The sequence below is a fragment of the Mesoplodon mirus genome, assembly GCF_964341445.2.
Source record: "Mesoplodon mirus genome assembly, chromosome: 5".
NCBI classification, from domain to species: Eukaryota; Metazoa; Chordata; class Mammalia; order Artiodactyla; family Ziphiidae; genus Mesoplodon; species Mesoplodon mirus.
Window position 1 is genome coordinate 127,532,010 of NC_138980.1, and position 24,103 is coordinate 127,556,112.

The following is a 24,103-nucleotide window of genomic DNA, read 5'->3' on the forward strand; positions in this document are numbered from 1 at the left end:
TCTTAGGAAATGTTTCACAGCTGGCTTCATCGTCTCACGCAGGACGCTTTTTCAAGTGTCCTACCTCCTTGTCTTCTCTATGACAGCCACAAACTTGGAATTGTCAGTCCTGCAGGAACTGAGCTCTGCTACAAAGCATTGCCTCCGGTAGAGAGATATACTGTTCATCTCTTATAATATATCCTATTTGAAGCTTCCAAATGTTGCGCTTTTTGATTTTTAAAAACAGAACTGATCCAAAGGGTAGTGAGCACGGGAAGCTGAGGCTGTGGTCTAAATTCCCCTTGAAAGTCTTAACCACGGGTGAGATTTTGTATATGTATCAATCATACCATTTCCACGCTTGGTCTCTGTTCCTGTCACTCCAAGTGTGAGAAGAGATAGACAATTGAGATAAAGGAGAAGTTCCTAGGCTTTACCTTCTAGTTCTCCTTTTTCTTTTCCATAGTAAAATTACCATGAAATTACTTGTAAGAAGTTTCAGGCAATTGGGCTAAGCTACTTGTGGGTTTGTCTTGGGAAGAGTGAAAATCAGTAAATTTTATTTTCTTCTGTGTGTTTTGCAGCTATTGAGGCTATTTATATAATTCGAGCATGCCAATAACACAAATAACATTGGTGCTGAAACATGTCTTTCTGTCACTAGAGATTAAGTATCAAGTTTGGAGGTGGGTTAGTCAGTTTTATTGGTGAGAAGACTTGAAGAGGAGGGTTTAACCCCTAAATCCAGAGGGGTCAGTAATAATACAGGTGGAGAAACTCATTGATAAAAATGGTGACAGGTTGAACTGTCTTTTCCTTTTGCCCCAGCCTGAACTTGGAGCCTCTCTTACTTAACATAGCTGAAGTCATAAAACAAAATTACAACCTTGACAAAACAGAGGAAGAAATCCTCTGTACAAACACTAAACTGGTGATTCCCCCAACCCAATGAAATACTAATAAAGCCAAATCAAAAACTTTGATTGGCTGCCCTCAATGTGCAACACACGATGCTAAGAGAAAACACTGAATAATTTTTCCTTAAGCTTAGGGACAGAGATTTGTGTACTGTCAATGTAATAGTCTGCATTGAAGCAGAGGTGAGTTGTTAAAATTTCAAATTCCATGTAATGACCCCAAGGGCATACTCTGCCCATTGGTTTCTCTGCTGAGTGTTAAAGTCAACTCAGACATTCTCCAGTGCTTAAAGCATAGGCCATTAGATGTTTCAGACAACACAACGCCCACGGATTCCTAAAAAGGCCACGTTTTCAGGGGACTGTGTGGATGTGAAAGCAGGTCCTGGCAATCAAGTCACGGGACTTTAGTGTCAGGTGTAGATGAAGGCCAGCTGCTGGGGGATCCTTAAACCAAGGCCTTAGAGTGGTCTGGTGGCTAGGATCACCACACCCTCCACTTGTTCCTGTCACAGCTGGACTGGGGAGAAATAAGGGTTAGGAGAGTTTCAGATGGAAATTTTGAGGAATACCATATATGCAACAGAATGGAGTTGGTCAAGGCAAGCTTCACACAGGGTCCTGCTGGTGTCTAGTTCTCATCAGGGGAGGCATGGTGGTCCCATCTACAATATATTTGCCTCTCCGGGAGTTCCGGGATCTAAGGCAGACTGGCCATGGTAGAACCAGTGATGATAGGTGATTAAGCTCCCTGGAACACAGTGGGAACTTCAGGATTCCTGAACAAAAAGAAGAGCCTGCGTCTGTGCCAACCTCTCAGCAGGAAGAAGGGGTGCATGTAGGCCAAGAACTCTCTGAGGCGAAGGAGGGACCCAGCTCATATTCCCCATCTTGAGGCATTCATCTTTTATAGTCAAGACATGCTTTTGAGTACAAAACAAACAGCTGTGTCTTCCTGTCCAGGGAAATAGTAAATTCCTACACAGAGGCAGCCTTCAAAGTCTGTGGTCACTTAAGGGTCAGACAGTTCAAGGTTATCTGAAAGAACTGGATTTGTCTGGGTTGGGGCCTGGAGTACAAACCCTGTAGTTTTGAGAGAAACTGAGCAGGGCAGGGACTACAGGAGAATTGGGGATGGCGGTAAAGAATGAAAGCATTTGTTGAGGAATGGAATGCTCCAGAAGCAGTGGCCAATACTCTAGGGAGATACCAGGGATCATGGGGGAAGGGAAGGGACTTGGGGTTTAGAGTTACAGTAAAACAACTATGTGGGAGCTCAGAGCCAAATACCTCCATGCCCAAGCTTTGAATATCGCCAAGGCCTGTGTAGCCTGAAAAAAATAAGGATTTCTCAATATTCACTCCAATATTGGCCACTTTAAAAATGTCACCATTTTCATCAAAGTTTTGTCGTATGAAGGGCTTGGGAAGGTGAACACAAGCGAGGAATTGGTGTGGGTGGTATGCTAGCTGCCAGGGCAGGGGACAGAAAAGGGAGTCCAAGATGAGCTCTTAGGGTCAGAATCGTCCCATTATTTGGAGAGATGACTTACATGCCTGACAAGGTTAAATAACATTAGAATATCTGGTTCAGGGTCCAGTGATATTCTCTGAAAGTTTGTCTGATGTAGCAAATATCACCACGAGGACTTTCTCACCTTCCTCAGGTCAGTTCCTGAGGAGGTCTACCTTAGTTACCTCTTCAGTTTGGAGAAAGGAGACGTCCTCATTTGGTCAAAGCCAGCCTTCCTTCCACATAGCTCCTGTGAACTGAGATCAGGCAAGAACCAGGACTGCCCACGGGGGAGGTATCCCGTTACTGATGCACGTACAGCCATTTACAAAAAGAGTGTACTGTTTACTTAGCAGCTTAGAACGACAATAAGCATTTGTCTCACAGGATTTCTGTAGGTCAGGAATCTAGGAGTGACTTAACATGAAGTTGCAGTCAAGTTACCCGCAAGGGCTGCAGGCCATCTGAAGGCTTTACGGGGTCTGGAGGATCAGTTTCCAGGATGGTTCACTCACGCGGAAGGTGACTTGATGTTGGCTTTTGTAGGAAGCCTAGATCCTTACCACATTGAATTCTCCATGGGGCTGCTTGAAGTGTCTTCATGATAGGATGTCTACTCCCCCCAGAACAAATGATCCCAGAGAGAGCCAGGCAGAAGCCTCAACAGTTTTTAAGACTTAGCCTGGTAAGTCACATTCTGTCATTTCTCCATTGTCCTATTGTCACATACTCAACCCTATTCAGTGTGAGGGGGACCACACAAGGGTGTGGGTACCAGGAGGTGAGAGTCGTTGGGAGACATCTTGGAGGCTGGCTGCCACAAAGAGCTACCATATACTGAGAGCTTACTGAGAGACAGACACCTTGCCAAGCATTTTACATACAATAGCCCCGCAAGGTTCTTGTTTTCTTACTATCCCCATTTTACAGATGAGGAAACTGAGGCTTTGAGAGTGTAAATGACGTTCCCAAGGTTCTTCCATGCCCAGCTTGGAAGGCTTTGACTTGCACCTCTAAGGAATAAAGTTCATGCCATGCTTTTCATTTAGCACACAGGCTTTGAGTGCCTACTGTGTGCCAGGCACTGTGTCAGGGTCTGGGAATCCAAGAGCAGCAAGAGCCAGGCCCTGAAGCATGTGAAAGAGCTGCAGGCACAAGGATAGCACTGTGTTTTAGATATGGTGGGGCTCAACCAAGGGAGTAAACAATTCTTTGTGGGTAGGAATGGGTCAGCTTGATGCTTGAGATAAGTCTTAAAAGGGATCAAGCATATTCCCAACTATCTTCAAGCCTGGAAATAGGAGTACAAGTTCAACAATTCCTACAGAAGGTAACCTTCTTCACCTCCTAGCTTTTGGTCTAAGTTTGGTGAAACCAGATGACACTTTACAATACAGGCTGCTGACTGGAACCATGGGGTCTAGAATCGGGAGACTCAGGTTTTATACCTTGTTTTTCCACTAACCCCCTGTGTTACCTCTGGTAAATTCTTAACATACATCTGCCTTGGTTTTATATTCTGTTAAATGGGTATAGAGTAATAATTCCTTACATCATGGGGGGAGGGTAGTTGTGAGGATCAATTAAGATAAAAGGTGTAAAACGCTACCGAAAAGTTCAAAGCTCTACTTTCAAGATGATCTGAAGTCACGAGTTAGTCCCTCTGCAGTATATTTCTTAGCTTTGCCACTCTGTCCTATCACTCCCCTCCACAGACACAGGAAGGCTATAATTTTTACTTTGTTTTCACAATTTACATTTAGCCGAGGGGGAAAGGAATCAACAGCCCCTGAGGATGTTTGGTGTACTAGGCTACCTCTGAAAAAATGTAAAGACACTTCAACTGTCCATCTGAAATCATGTTGCTGAAAATGTGACACTTTCTGATTCTCACTGTTGCCATACATTTCATTCTCTGAGAAGTCAAGCACATTCTTTTCTGGTGTGATAATTCTGTGGTTCACTGGCATCATTGCATAAGCAGATGAGCAAGATTTTCCTATGAGCAGCCCTTTCATGTATGTGTAAACCACAGCGTGCCGTCCCCGCAAAAAAAGGAGGAATGCTAAATATTCTTACCCTGAACCGGATGCTTATCAAGTAGGATCCTAGATAAATGTCACCACTACCTTCCCATGTATACCCTGGGCCCCATCACCATCATCATAGACCAACAGACTAGATATTTCAGGTGAGTTAAAAATCTCCCAGAAATACTGATTATTTCATATACACATGAATCTGGTGATATTATTCATATGAATAAAAACACAGGATACTGTTCTCTTTTAGAATCAAGTCATTCCATTATGCTCTCGGTTCCTGCTCTTGCCTGGAGCGTTGGAAAGCTAGCCCCACACTCTTTTAGACTCTCTTTTATCCCTTAGATGAGCCTTTTCTACCTACCCCAGAATGTCATATCGATGCAACATTCTGACCTGTATGGTCCTCAAAGTGTGTGGTAAATCTGCTCGAATATATGTCAAGTACTGAAAACATTTTCTCTCTTCTGCCCAAAGAGGCTCAACCAATTCTGGGGTGAAATTTGGTAAACCTGGATTGGGAAGTGAAGATCACCTTGTTCTGTGGAAAGTGAAAGAAGAATCGAAGCAAGAGCAAGGAAGCTAACGCTCTTCCTTTGCTTCCAGAACGTCGACTTTCTCCTCTCCCCTTGACCACTGTAATTACCAGCAGTCAAGGCTTCATTACCTGGTACGCTTTTAAAAATGTGGCTTTAAATGCTTCACTGTAGTTGGAAGAAGACATGTAAATATTAAAAGCCCCTCATATTCTTCAGGAACTACCTTCTTGTTTGTTTTTAAAATTAACATCTAGGGGCTTCCCTGGTGGCTCAGTGGTTAAGAATCCACCTGCCAAAGCAGGGGACACAGATTTGAGCTCTGGTCCAGGAAGATCCCACATGCCGCGGAGCAACTAAGCCCGTGCGCCACAACTACTGAGCCTGCGCTCTAAAGCCCGCGAGCCGCAACTGCTGAGCTCACGTGCCACAACTACTGAGCCCACGTGCCACAACTACTGAGCCCGCGTGCCTAGAGCCTGTGCTCTGCAACAAGAGAAGCCACCACAATGAGAAGCCCGCGCACCACAATGAAGAGTAGCCCCTGCTTACCACAACTAGAGAAAGCCTGCACGCAGCAACAAAGACCCAATGCAGCCAAAAATAAATAAATTAAATAAATTTAAAAAAATTAACATCTAGTAAAATCAAGGGATTTTTTTGGATGTGCAGTTTTTTTTGTTTGTTTGTTTGTTTTGCGGTATGTGGGCCTCTCGCTGTTGTGGCCTCTCCCATTGCGGAGCACAGGCTCCGGACGCGCAGGCTCAACGGCCATGGCTCACGGGCCCAGCTGCTCCGCAGCATGGGGGATCTTCCCGGACTGGGGCACGAACCCGTGTCCCCTGCATCGGCAGGCGGACTCTCAACCACTGCGCCACCAGGGAAGCCCTGGGTGTGCAGTTTTAATGCATGTATTAAATTCATGCATTAAATGACTCATGTAACTGCCACCACAATCAGGATACAGAAGAGTCTGTCAACCCCAAAGCTCTCATGCTGTCCTTTAGTAGTCACACTCTCCCCCATTCCAACTCCTTGTTACCACTAATCTATTTTGCCTTTTCCAGAAGTCATACAGATAGAATCAGATGGCATTTAACCTTCTGAAACTGTCTTATTTCCTGTTGAGATTCACCCATGTTGTTGCATTTATCAACAGCTTATTCTTTTTTTATTGCTGATTAAGTTTCCATTGTCCTAGTGCATATTTAACTTAGCATTTTACTGGTATAGCAAAGACCCCATGAGCCCCTAGAAAAAATGGCACTTGAGTAACCAAGTGAGGAAGTAGCTAAGGTTAATTTTTCAAATTCTGTGGCTAATTGTCATAACTCTGTAACTATGGTTACTTGTCATAACCATGATGGGGTGATCATCTGAAGATGAAAAGGGACAGGAAGTTTTTATTCCAGAGACTGAGCCCCTCAGGCTTTCAAAAGCCCCCTCTATCCAGCATTTGCAGATCGTTAACATATTTCATCTGCAAGTTGCCCGTCATGCTTCACTGGCACTGACTAATGCAGTGGTTATCAATATGGGGTGCTATTGGCCCCAGGGGACATGTAGCGACATCTGGAGACATTTTTGGTTGTCACACTGGGGGAGTGCTACTGGCATGTAGTGTGTAAAGGCCAGAGATGCTGCTAAACCTCCTACAATGCACAGGACGGCCCCCACCGCAAAGAATTATCTGGTCCAACATGTCACTAGTGCCAAGGTTGAGAAATCTGGATGTAATGTATCCCAGACGTCCCTTTAGAAAATGCATTTAGTGTGTTTTGGGTTTGACCGAAGATATCAGAAGAAAAGGGGTAGGCTTTTGAGAAGAATCATTATTTTCCTCCAAATTTTAAATGAAAACCAAGGGAGTCAGAGTCAGAAAGATGAAGAGAGTGATTATTCAGACCCATGAAGAATTGTTCAAACCCCCTTCAAACAAGTCTCACATATCAAACAACCTGTTGCAACCCAGATGACCATGGCTGGCCGGTTGCCTGCCTCTGGACCAGTGCACGTTCTACTCTGCCTGCAACTCCCTTCACCCTTCTCTTGGCTTGGAAAAACTCATCCTTAGGGATCACCATCATTTTTTTTAAATTGAAGTATACTTGATTTACAATATTGTATTAGTTTTGGGTATACAGCATAGGGATTCAATATTTTTACAGATTATACTCCATTAAAAGTTATTACAGGGACTTCCCTGGTGGCACAGTGGTTAAGAATCCGCCTGCCAATGCAAGGCACACGGGTTCAAGCCCCAGTCCGGGAAGATCCCACATGCCGCGGAGCAACTAAGCCCGTGTGCCACAACTACTGAGCCTGCGCTCTAGAGCCCGCAAGCCACAACTACTGAGCCCACGCGCCACAACTACTGAAGCCCGCGTGCCTAGAGCCTGTGCTCCACAACAAGAGAAGCCACTGCAATGAGAAGCCCGTGCACCACAACGAAGAGTAGCTCCCGCTTGCCACAACTAGAGAAAGCCTGCGCGCAGCAACAAAGACCCAACACAGCCAAAAATAAATGAAATAAAATAATTTTTTAAAAAGTTATTACAAGATAATGTCTGTAATTCCCTGTGCTATACAAGATTTCCTTCTTTCTTATCTATTTTATACATAGTAGTTTGTTGCTCTTAATCCCATACCTGTATCTTGCCCCTTCCCCCTTCCCTCTCCCCTTTGATAACCTCTAGTTCAGCGGTCCCCAAACTTTTTGGCACCAGGGACCAGTTTCGTGGAAGACAATCTTTCCATGGAAGGGCGCGGGGGTGGGATGGTTCAGGTGGTAATGGGAGCAATGGGGGGGGCGATGGGGAGTGGCAGATGGAGCTTTGCTCGCTCTCCTGCCGGCTGCTCACCTCTGGCTGTGTGGTTCCTAACAGGCCACAGACTGGTACCAGTCCGCGGCCTGGGGGTTGGGGACCCTTCCTTTAGTTTCTTTTCTATATCTGTGAGTCTGTTTCCATTTTGCATATACACCATTGGTATTATTTTTATTTCATTTTATTTTTTAATATTTATTTTATTTATTATTTATTTATTTATTTTGGCTGTGCTGGGTCTTAGTTGTGGCACACAGGATCTTCGTTGTGGCATGTGGGATCGTTAGTTGCAGCATACTGGCTCTTAGTTGCGGCACGCATGCGGGATCTAGTTCCCCAACCAGGGATCGAACCCAGGCCCCCTGCATTGGAAGCGTGGAGTCTTACCTGCTGGACCACCAGGGAAGTCCCACCACTGGTACTATTTTTTAGATTCCACATGTAAGTGATATCATACAGTGTTTGTCTTTCTCTGTCTGACATTTCACTAAACATAATATTCTGTAGGTCCATCCACATTGCTACAAATGGCAGAATTTCACTCTTTATTAAAGATGGGTAGTTTTCCATTGTGTATATATATCACATCTTCTTTATCTATTCCTCTGTTGATGGGCACCTGGGTTGCTTCCATGTCTTGGCTATTGTAAATAGTGCTGCTATGAACATTGGGGTGCATGTATCTTTCCAAATTAGTGTTTTCATTTTTCTTCTGAATATATACCCAGGAGTGGAACTGCTTGAAGGCATCACCGTTCTTGGATGCCTTGGTCAGGTACCTTTCTTTATGGCCCTGTGACACCTGGCACTTACTTGTAACGTGGTATTCTTCACAGAGCCTTGAATTTGTTGGTTTCTCATCATGGTGGGATCCTCTGCATAGAATCCTGTCACAAGTTGATGCTCAATTGCTGAATTAAGAAAAGCATTCTCGGGCCTCCCTGGTGGCGCAGTGGTTGAGAGTCCGCCTGCCGATGCAGGGGATACGGGTTCGTGCCCCGGTCTGGGAGGATCCCATATGCCGCGGAGCGGCTGGGCCCGTGAGCCATGGCCGCTGGGCCTGCGCGTCCGGAGCCTGTGCTCCGCAACGGGAGAGGCCACAACAGTGAGAGGCCCGCATACCGCAAAAAGAAAAAAAAAAAAAAAAAAAAAAAAAAAAAAGCATTCTCTAGATACATCTTGATACTCATTCATCCATGTATTCAATCATTTGATAAATATTTACCAAGTGTCTACCATGTATCAGGCAATATTTTGAGCAATGGGGATACAGGAGTAAGCAAAAGAGACAAAGGCCTGTCCTCATGGGGCTTACATTCCAGAGCAGGATTGACAAACTCCTTCTGTAAAGGGCAAGATAGTAAGTAAATCTTTTTGGCTTTGCCAACCATGCAGTCTCTATTGCAACCACTCAACTCTACAGTTGTAGGGTGAGAGCAGCCAAAGACGATACGTAAATAAGTGAGAGTGACTGTATCCTAATAAAATTTTGTTTACAAAAGTAGGCAGCAAGTGTGATTTAGCCCTCAGGCTATAGTTTGTCAACCTTTGTTCTAGAGAGAAAACAGATAATAAACAAATAAATATAAAATTCAAGTAGTGAGTACTCTTCTATTTGAAAGGCAGGATAAGAGACAGAAAAGAGGCAAGGTGGAATTTCAACGAGGTGGTCAAGGAAGACCTCCCTGAGGAGGTGACATTTGATCAGACAGCTGAATGCAGTGAAGGAGCAAACCAGAGGGGAAAGCCAGTGCAAAGGCCCTGAAGCAGGAACCTGCCTGGGGTCTTCTGGGAACAGGAAGAAGGCCTGTGTGGCAGGAATAATGCAAGTTAGGAAAGAGTGTGACAGCTGAGGTTGGAGAGGTCTTGGGACCAGATTATGTTACCATGTGGACTTGAAGTTGATTCTCAGTGCGATGGGAAGGGCTTTGAAACTTTGAGACAGGGAATGACATGTTCTGAGTTTTTACCACCAGGCAGAAGGGGTCAGGGTGTCTCTTCACAGCGCACCTGTCCACACAGTGGATCTCGGTGAATTAGGAAAAGGTGCTTCCTCATATTTTTGCTGACACTCAGCCGCTTTGCCAAGCATCCTTGGTTGAGGAACAGCTCACACAGCTGTACATCATGGTCCTCGGTCTTAAGTGTTGCTGAGGTTACTTGAGAAACTCCAAATCAAATGGTATTCTTTTTTTTTTTTAACTTTGATAGATTTGGTATGCAAATTATTCACCTTAAGGCAGTGACTTCTGGGCTCCAACTGGGCAAAAGGAAGCGTGCCCACTCTAAGGGGTACCCCTTTGCCCTTGAAAGGAGTCTCAGCCAATTCCTGAGAACTTTCACCCCTGGGACAAGCACTTCTCCTTCTTCCTCATTCTGAGGTAATGCAGAGCAGTATAGATGAGAAAAATAGGACAGAGAGTCCTTAGCAGAGGTACCTCTCTAAGTTATGGAAACTTGTGTAAGAGGAACCTTGTGGCGATAATGATGGTTTTCATTTCCTATTCTTTGTTGAACTACAGGTTGCCAGGAAAGCCCTGTCACACATTTGCATGCAGGTTAAATTTCTCAAAATCTGGGCCATAACAGCCTAGTCCCAGTGGGGAATGTGAAACAAAGGCTCGAGCCTTGCCTCTGTGCCATTGTTGTCAGCAGGTAAATTTCTTTAGCAACTTGATGTGGTTCTATTGGATTTGACTGGAACCAGTCCAGTTGTGGGCTGACTACTCGTTAGTTGGCCTTCCTTCCTTTTTACTCATTATTTTGGACAAGGAGTCTGCTAGACAAGGTGAAGAAATGAAAGGCATTTTCATCATCATTAAATACTACAGGAGCTCCCAAAATAAGCCTAGATAAACTCATCACGGACCAGCATCTTTTACTTTTCTATGTGCCATTGGAGATTTTGACACCAGGGATGAAAATGTGCTTTCCAAACAGTGTGGACTTTACCGAAAAGTGAGTCATCATGAGCATCGTGGTTCATTCTTTTCCCGCTGTTGTCTTCATTAGGTGTACAATTTCCCTAATCACATATGCACACAATCTTTGACTTCTTACCCAGAGGTTTCATTGGGCATCTTCTAGTCGTTTATCAGTTTCTATGATGAAAAAATGGGATCAGTTTAAAAATAGATATTCCCCTCCTAGCTGCTATGGACGAAGGTAATTTGTTTGCCTCCACTTAAAACAATAAAGATGAAAGTGATGGGATAATATTACTAATTTTGTGGTAATAAGCATCTTCCAAACTATAATAGAGAATGAAAGATGAAGTCCTAGACTTGAACTTTAAACTTAGATCTGAAGGTCATCATCAGGAGGTACCTGAATATCGGGTGTGGAAACGTTGAACTGGCAAAAACACATTTTGTTATTTTTAATCTGTCCTGTCTTCCAGGCAGAATGGATGCTTGCTAAATATTCTCTGTTGAATAAAGTGGGAAAGTTGAAACATACCTTGGGTTGAGGTAAAAGACAGTTGTAGTTCGTTAATCCTGCCCATGCCCTACTTTGAGGGACTTAACTTATGTCAGAGGCTCCATAAGACGCTGGGCACGGAAGACATATTTGGGGAGCAAATGGGCAGCTCCAAAAGGCCCTGTTCCCTTTCTACAGAATATAGCCCAAGGGCAGCTGGTGAGGAAAACCGGTTTTTAGGCTTGTTGCTTGCTTTTCTCAACTTGGCCTATTCAGACCTTCTCCCCTGAAATAATAGTTTCTGCTAGGGAGAAAAGAGGACTGAAAGCAAACCTCAAGTTTCTCCTAAGTTCCAGTAAAGCAGTCTCCACTCTGAGTCAGTGAGTGAAAGAGTGAGAACACAGGAAGCCAAACTCCGTCACCCAAGAGCCCGAAAAAGGGACCTAAAATTTTTTTTTCAAAGGGAGAAGCATTAACAAACTGATGGGGAAGACACAAAATAGAAGAACAGAGAAAGAAGAAAGAGGAAGTAGAATTCAGGAGGAAAAAAAAAATCATGACATTGGTTTATTGAAAACTTAACAGAAGGCAAAATTGCACCCAGTCTCCTCCAGCCCAGCTTGCTTGTCAAAACTAACTCCAAGACAGGGGGACTCATTAGCTGTCTGTCTCAGAATCTTCAAAATGGAGCCAGGAGATGTGCTGTTCACAGGTAGCAGTTGTGTGCCGTTTACCTTTGTTTTCCCCTCTGTATCTATCCAGGTGTTTCGCACATAAAAGGATTTCAACCAAGTGAAAGGATAGACAACTTATAAGTTGTGTCTACTGTTGCAAAGTGAAATGCGGAATTCAGATGGTTCGAGGGAACAAAAGATTTTTAAAAACAGACCTGAATGGTCCATATGAATAAAAGGTTTATACATTTGGGCCAGACCCACAGTCCACTGAGTTCAGCATTTTGACTCTAAGAAGGTAACAAAAGCTGTGGACCACCAGGTGTGTAGGAGTCCAGAACTGCTGCTCATACCAACTGTTCACTGGTAACCGCTCAGCTCTCAATGTTGTCAGGACACATCCTGCATGAGTGAGCTTCATGCTACTGATTGTTTACTTGCAGTGAGGGTCAGGTGATGGTGAGATCCCCTCCACCAGGTGCAGTGCAGTAGGGCACTGCCTTCACGTGGCCCTATGTCCACATCCAACCTCTGAATAGGATAAAAGTCTGCAGACACAGCATGTATACAGACTTAGCTCTGGCCACCCCACTCCACACTCCTATAGGAGTTTGATCACATGGCCATCAACCAGGTGTTTTGTGATTTTTTTCACCCCTGTCAGTTGTTGTCAGATATCCAGTCCAACAGAATCTCCTCCAGGTACTTTTCGTGGTTCCTAGGAGTTACCTATTGAATACTCTTGAGCAAGGGCTCTGCCATTCTCCTCCTGGGCTCTGGTCTCTGTCAGGGGTGTCTTTCACCAGAATCCCAACCTCAATCCTGTTATAATAATTAGTACTCTGTGAAGTCTCAATATACATTAAAGCTTCGTGATAATGGACTTGATCTTTTTTTTTTTTTTTTGCGGTACGCGGGCCTCTCACTGTTGTGGCCTCTCCCGTTGCGGAGCACAGGCTCCGGACGCGCAGGCTCAGCGGCCATGGCCCACGGGCCCAGCCGCTCCGCGGCATGTGGCATCTTCCCGGACCGGGGCACGAACCCGTATCCCCTGCATCGGCAGGCGGACTCTCAACCACTGCGCCACCAGGGAAGCCCTGGACTTGATCTTTGACGTATTCCTAGAAATGGGCAGTGATGAATACCAGAATACCAAATTCCCCCTCACCTAAATAGAGAAAGTTCCAAGACATAGGACCTTTCTGATGGCAGCGGGAAGAGGTAGTCAGGTTGCATTCATTTGGTTGATTTGACTAGGGTGGAAAGACAATAGAAATAATTAAGAGGCTAATTCCTTTTCACTTCTCTGCGTAACCATGTGATTTTACTAAAGCAAACAGTTCATTGTTTTTCTTCTTAATTCAGGAGGAAACTTTCCCAGGTGAGGCAAGGACCATCTTTTTTCCTTCATAGGGAGCTGAGTTTTATATTTTCTCATGAAACATCTAGTTGATGCAACACACACACTTGCATTGGTATATTATCTGCAGAGGATCATCCTGTTTTCTCTCTTCTAAAAACATCCTTTCTACACTGGATAATTCTTAATCTGAGTGAAGGCTGTATCTTCTCTGAAGTCTATCTACAGCTACCTTTCCTGTCTAGCCTGCAATGTGGACCTCTGTTCTCTCTGAATTCCAGAAATGGAAGATGCTTCTAAAAACTTGCACCTTTAAAAATAGTGACTCTGGGCGCCCTCTGCTGGCTACTCTAAGTTCTTCAGCTGCGTACTGGCGACAGAGCAAAGCTTGAAGCTGGCCGGGGATCAACTGAAAAAGACTCAGACATACACACACACATTTATGTACGTGTGTGTGTGTGTGTGTAATATACGCATATGTAACATGCATGTCTATGTATATGTGTGTAAGCATGTATATTTTAACCTTTTTTGCTCAGAGGCCCCTTTGAGGTTCTGCTGAATCAACACGGCAAACCGCTGCACCTGAAAAGGGTACATATGCGCATGTGCGAACGCACGCGCGCGCACGTGTACGTACAGCCACCCTGAGAGCTGGAGTACAGAGACGGAGTTGAAAACGTGAGCTCCGGTGCCAGACTACGTGAGCTCAACCACTCCCTACTCTTATAACCATGGGCAGGTACCTTAACCCCTCTGAGCTTCCGTTTTCTCATCTGTGAAGTGGGGTAATAGTCCCACGTGGAGTTTTCCCGACGATTAAATAAGATACTGTATACAAAGTGCTTTAAACAGGATCTGACAAACGGTAAGTCTTATGTGTTAGAGTTTTTCTTTTATTTCTTGTATTTTATGAAGTTTAGCATACAAAGCGTATGTTGTTGTTGTTGAATTCCCTGTCACCGGAGCAGCAAACTGTCAAAGAAGCGATTATGCTAATCTAAATTGGAAATGACATTTTCTCGGCTCTCTATTGTTTTATATGGGGGGGGGGGGACAAACCCTATGGCCCAAAAGCCTCATGTTGAGTTGCCTGGTTCTCTCCTGGCTTCTCAGCGAGTGGCATTCGTATTGAATTACCTTTGGATGTGCATGTGGCCATCCTGCCACCTGCTACAACCAGAACATACTCCTTAAACTACCTGATATTAATCCAGTAATTTTCAGCCATGAAAGTGAAGGTCCCTTTAATCCTCTTGAACCCTAAGGGCTACATAATATGTCCCCCTGGGGTGCAGTAGGACACACCATGAGGTTCTGCTGCTTGGTTTCCAGGCATGTGACTTGCATTCGTGAATTCAAACCAAATCCAGTTGTAGAGCAGTCACTTGGTGAGGGATTGTGCCTTCCTTTTTTTGTGATATCGCTTGTAATTTGACAGGATGATCTTGCTGCCTGGGAGTGAGGGAGGTTTGGGGGATTAAGTGATGTGGTGACGCTGGGCTATTGTGGGTGAGCAGCTTGCCTGATTTGGGGTAGGAAAAAGGAATCGGCGAAGACGGTGGGTGTAAACATCACTAATCTGGGCAGGCATTGCCCAGGCAGGCCTGAAGGTGACACACAGGATACCCTGATGCCTTCTGGGCCCACTCGGGCTACTGGTGCATTTTCCTCTCAGAGCCTAATTAAATGAGGCCTTCTCCTGTCCCAGTTCACCCAGCTTTGGAGGTTTCAGCTGCAGGGCAGTGATTAGCAGCCAAGTGTGGGCTTTTTTCCCTCTGAGCCTTCTTTCCCCAACCCCACCTTTGATCATGGTGGTAACAGTGCCTCTGAGGCCCTTGGAGGCCACAGCCCTCAGAAGAAGGGTCACCTGAGCGAGACGGGCAGCTGGATGGATGCGTGGTCACTTCTGTCTCAGATTAGCTGAGGGCTGGACAACAAGGCGGGGGAGGGGTGTGAATCCATGTGTCAGAGCTGGAAGTTAGAGGGGCTCAGCCAGTCTGTTAATGCACTGGTCGGCCCATGCGCCCTTCTCTGGGTCTGGGGTCTGTCATCTATAAAACTGGGATAGAAAGAGTGACCGGTTTGTGAGAAAGTTGTGAAGTACTTAAAGCATATTGTGGCAGATGGTCCATATGAACTAAAATCTGCCATTAATTAGTTGATTCTTTCAAAAACATTAAGGGGCTTCCCTGGTGGCGCAGTGGTTGAGAGTCCGCCTGCTGATGCAGGGGACACGGGTTCGTGCCCCGGTCCGGGAAGATCCCACATGCCGTGGAGCGGCTGGGCCCGTGGGCCATGGCCGCTGAGCCTGCGCGTCCGGAGCCTGTGCGTCGCAACGGGAGAGGCCACAACAGTGAGAGGCCCGCATACCGCAAAAAAAAAAAAAAAAAAAGCATTAAGGCCCCATTGTATGTACAGTGTTATGCTACATAGGCACTTTGGGGTCATATAAGACAAATGTAGAATACTTCATCCTTCAGGAGACACTTGATATACTATAAGGTTCTGTAACAATACACGGCAACATACTTTCTGTGTCAAAATGAATGCCATAGACAACTGGTGCTATGCAAGACCAGAAAAGGTCCTCCTCTTATGTGTGTGTGTGTGTGTGTGTGCGTGCATGTGTGCACACACACCACTTACTGTCTATGCCCCCAGGCTAATCATTTATCCCAATTGTGATCATGTGGTCATTTGCACTGGCATCCATTTAATGTCTGCTCCTCCTGTAGAATGCAAGCTCCATGAGAACAGAGGGCATTTTTAATCCTCTTGTTCTTAACTCCATGTTAATGAATAAAAAATATTTCAATCAGAATTACACCAATATCATTCAGTTTTTGTTCAGAAGATATTTTTGAGGTAATGCCGTTTAAGCCAACTTAATTCTGTGATCCATTTTCTATGCAATACAGTCAAGCCATTTCCTTTGTAAAAATCTTTTGATTTTTACTTTTCTGAACTATTTCCACTGAGATCCATTCACAGTGATTTGGTTCCCCACACATTTTTTATGCATAATGCATATCAAATTTTACTAATCATAGCTTCTTCCATTGTGATTTTTTTTTTTTTTTTTTTTCTTTTTGCGGTATGCGGGCCTCTCACTGTTGTGGCCTCTCCCGTTGCGGAGCACAGGCTCCGGATGCGCAGGCCCAGCGGCCATGGCTCACGGGCCCAGCCGCTCCGCGGCATATGGGATCCTCCCAGACCGGGGCACGAACCCGTATCCCCTGCATCGGCAGGCGGACTCTCAACCACTGCGCCACCAGGGAGGCCCCCATTGTGATTTTTTAAATGGCTACTTTATCTACTGAGTTTAATTTCCCCAAGTCAAATTTGTGGATAGAAGTGGTATAACGTAAACTTGAATCTTGGGTGAGTTTTGTCAAGCCCTGTGCTATTTTGCCATGTGTTTATATGGATATGTGTACAATCTGAAAACACTAAATAGATACACTTTTCACTGATCTTAAATCATAATGCCCTGGGACTCCTGATTCATTGAGTCCACTGGAGGGGTTGGGGTTGGTTGACATCGGAGGAAGGGTCCTTATGAGTAGAGGCAAATGGCAGTGGCACAGAGCTCAGAAGTGGGTGCCAGCAGATACTGGCTCAGGAGTCCAGGGACAAGGCCACACTTCCCTGCTCTTCCCTCCTCACAGCAGAGACCAGAGAGGACCCAGAGATTGCATCTGAAGCCTGAACTTCCCATGCACATGAAGAAGCACAAGCTTCCTCTCACACGGTGGTGAAAAGCACAGTCTCCAGACAAGCAACAGCAGCAGCTGAGAATGTATTAGAAATGCATTCTTGGGCCCTACCCCAAGAGGGTAGAATTCAGAAACTCTGGAGCTGGGGCCCAGGCTTCTGGGTTTGAACAAGCTCTCCAGCTGACTCTCGTGCTTGCCAAACAAGCACAGCTTTATCCCCAGCTGTCCTCGTGGCTATGAAAATGGGTAAGAGGAAGATATCCAGAAAGATCAAACATTTATCTAAAACAAAGCTTAAAAATATCCTTCAATCAAGATCAAGTCTCCCATGAATTCCTCTCTTGGGTTCTCAATATAACCAGAAAATGAATAAGAAATTTTTGTTCACTTGCAAAGAAATAGAGAAATCTACAGTTTTGCCTACCTGAATTGTAGCAGATAAATCTTTACCTCCCCATTATAATTTCCCAGTGATATTCATTGTGAATTAGTTCAAATTTGTATTAATTTCTTGGGTCATCATCAACAAAACTGTTAGCAAAAATGGCCCAGTGTTGGTCTATTTCACTACCGAGTCTATTTTTGGTAGGATTTTGATCAATCTGTAATGAGTACTATCTACAGAAGCAAAGAGCAAATGACTAGGCCAAAAGGTCCTTAAGTTCATGGCAGGATAAAAATATTCTGCTTTGGGAAAGGGATATGGTCAGTCTTTACCCTGTGGCAACTTAAGGGCCTTTCACAGTGCCTTGGCCTTTGTAGATGCTCAATATGGAGTTGGTAAATGAATGAATGGAGAATCCATATGGGTTCTACAGCTTGAGAATGCCTTATGGAAGAGGTGACACGAGTTGGGTAGAAAAGGGTGGGTAGAGAAAGAGGGCATTTTAGGTGGGAGGAGACAAGGATACATAGTGGACTGAGCAAAAGCGTGGAGTGGGGTCTAAAGGAGAAGTGTCTGGGACTGAGTGGATGGCATTGGAGAAGAAACGCTATTCACAGGGGGATCATGATGACCATCATTGTCATTACATAATGTAAATGAGGTAGTGGTTAAATGAGTACTCATCCTCTGATACGTTCCCTACCGTGCTAGGTACAGGGCACACAGTGGAGAACAAGATAGATGTGGCACCTGAATCTAGTAAAAAAATGGAAACAGGCAACGACGGGAGTATGATAAGTGTGTTGATGAGTGAAGTACAGGGGAAGGTTGGTAGCTCCCCTAACCTGGGCTGGGATCCAGTGGATCCAGAAGTCTTCCCAGATGAAAAGATGTCCAAGTTACGACCCGAAAGATGTGTAGGAGGGAAGAAGAGGTGTGCAGTAGGATGGGGCTGGATGGGCGAACCGAGGGCCAGATTCGGAAAGGCCTTCTAAGCCATGTGAGAGTCTGAGCTCTACCCAGAGGGATGTGAGGAGGTTTTAAACACGGCACAGGACACATTTGTTTTGGAAACCTCACTCTGGCTTCAGGAGAGAGAAGAGCTGAAAGACAGATGATTGATTGATGATGGTGACTTTAATTAGGGAAGTAACAATGAATGGGAAAGGACAAGTTTAAAGAGCTTGCTGGAAAAAAATGATCTGTCGTGGCTTAAAACATGTCCATAAATTCTTTGACATCACCACCACTGAGAGGTGGAATGTATGCTCCCTCCCTTGAATCTGGATGGGCCTGTGACTTGAGTGGAAGTGATGCTATGCAACTTCTGAGACTAGGTCATGAAAGGTGACAAAGCTTCTGCCTGGGGACACTCACTCCCTAGTACCAGGTACTGTGCTGTCAGGGAGCCACGTGTGGATGTGCAGGGCCCAGCCTCAGCTGAGGTCCTAGCATCCAGTGCCAGAAGCATTAAGTGAAGAAGTCTTTGAGGTGACTGCCTGGCTGAGCTCAGTCTAATGAAATGATTGGTCTTGTTTTAAGCCACTAATTTCTGGAGTATTTTTGACACAGCAATAGATAACCAGACCACTACCCCTATATCACCCAATTAAGGAGATATCTTTTCGTCTCTTTTTCATACTGTGCTGTACTCACCATAATTTTTGGCTTCTGTAGCAACGGACATTTACACGAAGTGAAAACAATCTACAAAGGCACATAGAGTTGGGGAGTAAGATGTTCTGTCCGTCAAATATTCTCATTAACAGAGTAAGTACACGCTTTAGGCAAATTACCGTAGAGTACATAGATGCTTCAGGCAAATTATTGATTGCAGAGAAACACCATTTTTCAAAGAAACTGCCAAGTTTTAAAGAATGAAATGGTCACTATATACTGAGCATACTTTTTCTTTGATGGTGTTTTTCTTTGCCTTTAGACTCGTCTATTATTTTGAGGTGATCGTTATGCACATTCATTACCTCATTACTAAGTTGCCCCTCAGTAAGACTTCTGGGAACAGGTCAAAGAGCCTGGTTTTGCAGTCCGCAGAGAACCACAGCCGGCAGCTGCTCAGAGCAGCAGGGCTTGGGAAGGTCATGGCTGCTATTTATTGCTCACGATCTCTTTTTTTTTGCTAATGAATAGTTGTTAGCTAACAACCAAGGCCACATTCACCCAGGGCATAATAGCCGTTTGAATGCTCTCTGTGAATGCTGGAGAAGATAAAAGATAAGTTGAGGGACAGGAAGCATGCCCTATTATTCCCTAAGACTTTGAAGGTAGAGAAATTTAAATCCTTTTTTTTTCTTTTGCAAAACACCAGACACACATAAGATGTAATTAAGATTCTATGAGGCAGAGAATTTTCTTTAAATGAAGCTTATGCTTCACAGAGCACAGGCTAAAGAAATTCTTTTGATATTTCTGAACAGGAGGAAGAATTCATTTGTTTATGTAATTCTTCAACTAGGTGCAAACACTCTGAATGCTACTGACAGTAATAACAAGAGTTAATGTTTATATAGCATGTTCTTTGTGCCAGGTAGTGTTCAGCTTGCTCTGCATTTATTACCTCATTCCGTCCACAGTAAGTCCACGAGGTGGTATTACTATTATCCCTGTTTAACAGACGAGGAGATTGAGGGGAGCCTATGGCCACACAGCAAGTCAAGGAGCTCTTAGTGCTCTATCTCTGAAGAGATTCTCCTGTGTCTTCTCTGAGGAGACATCATGTGGTACAGTGGGAAGGGAAAGAGACTAGGAATCTGGCTTTTAATCTCAGCTCCACCAATTTGGACAGGACATTTTCCTTGACCTGAGGAGGAGACTTAGAAGATTCCTCCCACTAGAGAACTTCTGGTTCTATGGATAACAGTAAAGTTAGAGTTATCTCCGGGTTTTGAAACAGCACTGAATAAGGAGTCTGCAGCGCTCCAGGCAGACAGCTGGGAGGCTTCACCATCATGTGGGCCCTCAGAAAGAAAAGGCACAACCAACCCCCCAGGTGCTGGCCTTCAAATCATCAACGGGCAGATCCTTACGAGGAAGCTCTGACCTGCTGTCATGACATATTTATTTATAAAAGATAAAACATCCAAAGACAGAAAAGAGAAAATCATTAACAAATGAGACGAACTATAGGACCAAATATTTATGACCTATATAGAAAACTAAGGAATACAGAGAGTGTTATGTGGTTTTTATTGGCATTTATTTTGAAAAGCACGTGGATTGCCCATGACCAAAGTGGTAACCATTTAAATTTTGGCTTATTATCAGTTCTGAGAGTTAAATTCTGGTTTTGTTTGTTCTGCTGAGAAAACAACAAGTTTTCTCAGGAACCTTTTAATTTCTCTTATTTTTGAGAAAACTTGACCCTACTGAACATTGAATGAAAATTTCAAATCAATATGGAGATTCACATAGGCACTATTATTTTACAGATGAAAAACTGAGCGCTCAAGTATCTTGTCTAGGGTCACAGGTAAATGATGACAGAAGCAGTGAGAAAATCCGGGGCTATTTCCCAGCATGGTAGAGTAGGGTTTCAGACCACGATTCCCCTGAAAATTAGCTGGAGGTGGCCACTTATAGGGAAATTCCTTCCTGTTAGTGCTTATTGGGTTCCCCTGGAGACCGTGACCATGTTCCTTCAAGGATCCTCAGCCCTTTACAAGGGGAAGCCTCCTTCCCGCGGGAGCCTGAGCTTTCTGCTTGCCTGTATCTAGATCTTCCTGGTGGCACAACACATGAACGTCTCAAGGCAGCACGCCAGCGCTCAATGATCTTGGAAATTTAAGGAGACGAAGTGTTAGTATACTGTACACTGGAGTACGATGCCCGATTTCTTAGGAAGCCAATAATTCCCTAGAAGCAGGCCCCCTCCAACTCAGACCCACGGATGGTTTGAACTCAGGGTTACTCAGCCCACAGGGACTGGCTGAGTGGCTGGAAGGTCCGACGGCTGACTGTCCTCTTGTTTAATAGCACCGTGTGGGATTTCCTGTCACTGGGGGTGTGGCAGAGCAGAGCATCCAAAGTGTAAGTGGTGACCTGGCCATTTATGTGCAGTTTCCCATACAGCTCATCAAATGTGGCCAGAAGAGTGGGCACATCCTTCACTTTTTCCCTCACTTTGACCAGCTGAAAAAAAAAGCAAGAAGAGTAGATTGTTATATCTCTGCAAGATTAATTCCGTGTTCTTTTTATCCTCCAAGAAGCAGAGATATAAATGCAAAAAAAAAAAAAGTAGAGTGTGCACCTAAAGTGGTAAAAACCAGGGTACTGGGGCACACATAGGTATAACTAACTATAAGGGATTCCATAAGCTGTAAACAACATTCAGGATTAGTACTTAAAAATCACCCCTGGTATTTTATAAAAGGGGGGTTCAAGTGGCGCATACTATACGATGAAACATACCAGGGAAAGGAGGTCAAACAGCATGGAATCAAGTGGGTCCAATTTAACGATCAGAGCAGGAGGCAGGGTCAGATGATGTAGGGCTTTCTAGCTCATGGTAAGTTTTTGGAATTTATTCTAAAAGCCATCAGAAGGTCCAAACTGGGACATGATCTGATTTAGATTTAAAAAGCTGTGTGGAGAACTGGAGGGTACAAGAATGTGGAGACTAATCTAGGGGCCCCCATCATAGGCCAGATGAGAACAGGTGATGGTTTAGACTGGGAAAGATATAGAAAAGATGGAGAAGTAGATATATATGAAGTATATTTTGGAGATTAAACTGAAAGGATTTATTGTTGAAGGGGAGAGGAAAAGGGAGGCATCAAAGACATCTTCGCAATTTGGGCTTTAGTAACCTGGAGATGGGGGATGTCATTAACTGAGATGGGGAAGATGGCAGGATGAGATTTGGAGAGGGGAAATCAAGAGTTCTGTTTTGGACAAGATTGAGATGTCTGTGAAACATCTAGGCAGACATGTCCAGAGGTTATTGGCTACACAATTATGAGGCATGGGGGCGAGGTCTAGACCAGAGGTATAAATATTAGCATCACAAGTATATGAATGGTATTTAATTCTACAAAAATGAGTGAGCTCAAAATTAGAATGTGAATGTGAGTCTATCACATATACACAGGTTGTGTAATATAACACAAACCTGCACACCTTCTTTTCAAACAAGGGCTCCCCACTGAACCTTCAGGTAAAGTTTAAACACTTCTAACATTCTTAAAAAGAATAGCTTGTTTAGTCCTCATGTTCAGGGTGAGATGCAGCAGCATATGGCTTTCAAAAGAAGCAAAGCAGGTGAGCCAAGCTGGAGGTAACCTTGATCTCACTGCACATACTACATCAGTTCTTTTTCTTTCTTTCTTTCTTTCTTTTTTTAACTACCTCAGTTCTCTTAAATCACTACAAAAATAAATATTAAATGGTATCACTAGGACCATCCTACAACTGAAGCAGAAAACAGTTGGTACGACAGTGTTTGTTAATTAAGTTTTAAAAAAGAAGTCAGTAAGGAAAGAGTTCACGCTGGAGCGGTTTCCGTCACGGTGCTGCAGAAAGTCCACTGTTCTTTTCACCATTCCTCTAGTGGCACAACAGCACCTTCTCACCACACATAAAACATGTCCAGTAACTGGTGGCATAGACACTAAATAGAGCATTTGTAAAATGCAGAGTTTTACAACGTAAGACTCCACATACCATCTCACAAAGATATTTAGAACTAGCTCAAAAGCTGCTGGAGTTTTAGGGATCAATTCACTTCTCAACAAGCAGTTCCCTGAGTAGCCTCACAGCAACCAGGGGATACACTGAACTAGAGGGTGAGCTTTCTAAGTAAATCAGCCTTATAGGCTTTGGGGGGGGGGAGAATCAGATAAAAACAATGAGTATTTTTCAGTGTGAAGTTTGGATGCTTTAGTCGTATAATTCAGGCAACATATTGATGGGCCAGGTCTAAGGAAGGATTAACATCAGTGCTAGTGAGAAAGCAGAAGTTGTGTCAGTGCAGCACACACATGCACAGGATCGTGTGCTTTAAAACCAGTTTACACTTCCGGTTCCCCTACTTTTCTAAACACACTCCCAAAAGGTTTAGGTCGGTCACAACCTACACAGAGCTAAGACCTCAAACAGAAAGAAGCTTTAAATTTAATCATAACCAGTTAGTTTCCTGACAAGCTCCCTTTACCAGCCTTCAGGTGGGAGTGAGGAAGGGGACAGGGCTGGGAAGGCCACAGTGTGGCAGAGGTGGGGAGCTGCCACCTGCCCTCTGCCGCCAACCTGCCATCTCAGGTGCTAGCCGGAACCCAGCTGGGACCGTGCTACCAAAGGCCAGGGAAAAGGGAGAAAAGCTGGGGGAGGACCAACAGCCAGACCCCTTGGTTAGTCAGAATGACTACAGCAGTATCATTACTAACAATAGGATCACTGCCAGTAATTTATGGTTTCCTCACAGTCTTTTTTCCCTGTAGGTTATATATGACTAGCCATGTACAAATGACTAAATTAAGAATGACTTACAATAATTCCTCTTTATGTGCTTAAGCCATCAGTATGACACAGTTCATTTGTTTCATTTTGCTTTCAATTTTTAGAAATTGCTTCTTTCTCTTCACTTTTATTTAATTTTATTTTATAATTTTGCAAAGCATTTATATGGTTCCATTAGTTGGTCTATTCAGGAGCTAAAACCACAGTTCTAATGAGAAAAGCTTTAATATGGTTTCATATCCGGCAGGTCTAGCACCTCTTC

At 44.3% G+C, this 24,103-nt stretch overlaps 1 protein-coding gene across 1 annotated transcript in view; it reads right to left on the bottom strand.

Annotated features, from left to right (window-relative positions):
• Positions 1-20,560: 20,560 nt before the first annotated feature.
• PTCD2 (pentatricopeptide repeat domain 2) overlaps positions 20,561-24,103 on the bottom strand; it is a gene marked incomplete at its 5' end in the record, with an annotated part of 28,770 nt that continues 25,227 nt past the window's right edge. The window contains 1 exon segment of the mRNA XM_082620462.1: positions 20,561-21,519. Within this exon segment, the coding sequence (XP_082476588.1) occupies positions 21,295-21,519 (225 nt within the window). The 3' untranslated portion in view covers positions 20,561-21,294.